This window comes from Pygoscelis adeliae, unplaced genomic scaffold (genome assembly GCF_000699105.1).
Source record: "Pygoscelis adeliae isolate BGI_AS28 unplaced genomic scaffold, ASM69910v1 Scaffold1131, whole genome shotgun sequence".
Lineage (NCBI taxonomy): Eukaryota > Metazoa > Chordata > Aves > Sphenisciformes > Spheniscidae > Pygoscelis > Pygoscelis adeliae.
In genome coordinates this window covers 43,759-45,792 of record NW_008824080.1, presented here as the reverse complement: position 1 = coordinate 45,792, position 2,034 = coordinate 43,759, and the positions used below count along the sequence as shown (strand labels likewise).

General features: G+C 61.4%; 1 protein-coding gene across 1 annotated transcript in view; it reads right to left on the bottom strand.

The window, feature by feature from the left end:
* Window positions 1-2,034, bottom strand: part of TNPO3 (transportin 3) — a gene marked incomplete at both ends in the record, with an annotated part of 26,284 nt that overhangs the window by 2,863 nt on the left and 21,387 nt on the right. Inside the window, 3 exons of the mRNA XM_009334183.1 lie at window positions 71-135; window positions 439-515; window positions 1,437-1,528. Coding sequence (XP_009332458.1) covers window positions 71-135; window positions 439-515; window positions 1,437-1,528 — 234 coding nt within the window. The remainder of the gene's footprint in view (window positions 1-70; window positions 136-438; window positions 516-1,436; window positions 1,529-2,034) is intronic.

The window sequence follows — 2,034 nt, the reverse complement described above, 5'->3', positions numbered from 1 at the left end:
CCCCCGGCCCACCCCCCCCCCCACCCCCCCCCCCCCCCCCCCAAAGAAATTCCTTCCCCGAATCCGGCACGTACTTCCTGAATGACTTTTTGGCACGGATGGATCTGTCCATTTTCTACAATGGGGTTGGTGTGTCTGTGAAAAGCAGCCAAGGGTTAACGGTATTTTTTCTGAGCAGCCGGGTTTTGTCCTTTAAAGCCAAGAAAACGGGCCGGAGCCTCAAGCACCCGCCCAGGCCGCGGGAAGGGGACCCGAAACCGGCTTAGAGGGGCCGGGGAGCCTTGAGCTTGGTGAAGCAGCAGCTTCCAGGCCGTTCCTCTTGGGGCCGGGGGGAAACGAGCCATCACTGATTGGGTTTAAAGCCTCTGGGTGAGCAGCTTTGACTCAGGTGCTCGCGAACCCCCTGCACAGGCTGTCCCAGTCCCCCCCCTTCCTTACCTAAATATGACAGCGAGTCGATCCAGGGGCACAGTAGGGTCTGAGGAGAGGCCATTGCTTGGCTCCTGAGAGAGCAGCTAGAAAACAAGGGAAAACGATGGGATTTCGGGACCGCAGGCAGCCCCGTTCCCAGTGAAGACTGAACGAACGCTGCCTGGACACCAGACCCCACCAGCAGCACCTTCACATCCCCTTCAGGCCAAAGGAGAGCAGACATCTCCTCAAACCTTGCCTAGGACCTAGGCAGCTCCTAGCCTCGGCCACGCGCCCGTAGGTCACTCCGAAAGCTCAGAGCGGCTTCTCTTTTTGCCCCCTCCGCGTTCAGAGCCTACTCAAAGGGGTCTCCGAAGGAGAAGGGAGCGGGGTCGGAGGCGGAAGAGAAGCCTGCCAACGGGCGAGAGCTGCTCGGAGCAGCGTGGGCAGGAGGAGCTCTCAAGAACCGCTCCTGCGCAGCTACGGGTCACCCCGAAGAGACAGAGGACGTGCACGTCCCTTTCTTGAGGCTTCCCTCCCTCTTCCTGCCACCCTCTGAGGTTTCTGCTCTCCGTTATCCTGGATCTGCGCGGAAAGGTCGCCAGGGCCACCGCGTTTTTGGGACAGCCAGAACGTGACCTTGTGGGGCCAGGTGCCCCACGGGGGAGTCGAGTTCCCACGTTCTCCATCCCGGAGACGCGGGGTGAAAGCTGCCTGCTGCGTCCGAGGTGGGTTCTCTTTGGCTCCTGGCACATAAACTGATTTCTGGGGACCGTTTATCTTCCCGTTTAACCCATTACGCGCTCTACCAGCTAGGTATTTCTCAGCCGGGAGAGGCTCAGGGACATGTACGGTCTCGGTCCCGGCCTCCTCATACACCTCTGGCTTCGAGGACACACAATTACCGCAGCAGGTCAAGCCACCGGGCAAAGACGGAGCCACGGCAGCTTGACAGCCTCCGATCTCTCCCATCCAAACCAGCGACAGACAAGGAGCGCGTCAACGCAGCTCCGACCGGCACGTACCTTCTTCAGCGCCATCACTTGTACGGCACAGAGTTCGCTGAGGCATTCTGCTATCTTCTCCAAGGGCAGCCTGGCGAGGACCAAGGCTGTCCCTGAAAGGCAAGAGGAGACAGGCTCAGGAGGGGGAAGGCGGCGTAGGGAGCGCGGTCGGCGAAACACAACCCGAGCGAGGTTCCCAAACAGGCCCTGCCTGCGTGCAGGCAGGGAGAGGGCACGGCTCCGGGGCAAAGGCAGGGACTGCTTCCCAAGAGCGGGAGATGGTTCTCTGCAGCTTGAACCCGACTCTTTGGTTAAACCAGACACAGAAATATTTTTCAGCGGGGCGGGGAGGAGGAGGAAGGAACGCCAGCACGTGGGAGTACAGGGACGACCGAAAGGTGGGACGGGACATCGCGAGCGCATCTGGGCACCCCGGCGTGTCCCCGCAGCATCCTTGCCCCTGCCCAGCGGCATCACGAGGTCCGAGGAAGCTTCTTAGGGAAGCGACCGTGCCCCCGTACTCGGCACTGGGGAGGCCGCCCCTCGAATGCCGTGTTCAGTTTTGGGCCCCTCACTACAAGAAGGACGTCGAGGGGCTGGAGCGTGTCCAGAGGCGGGG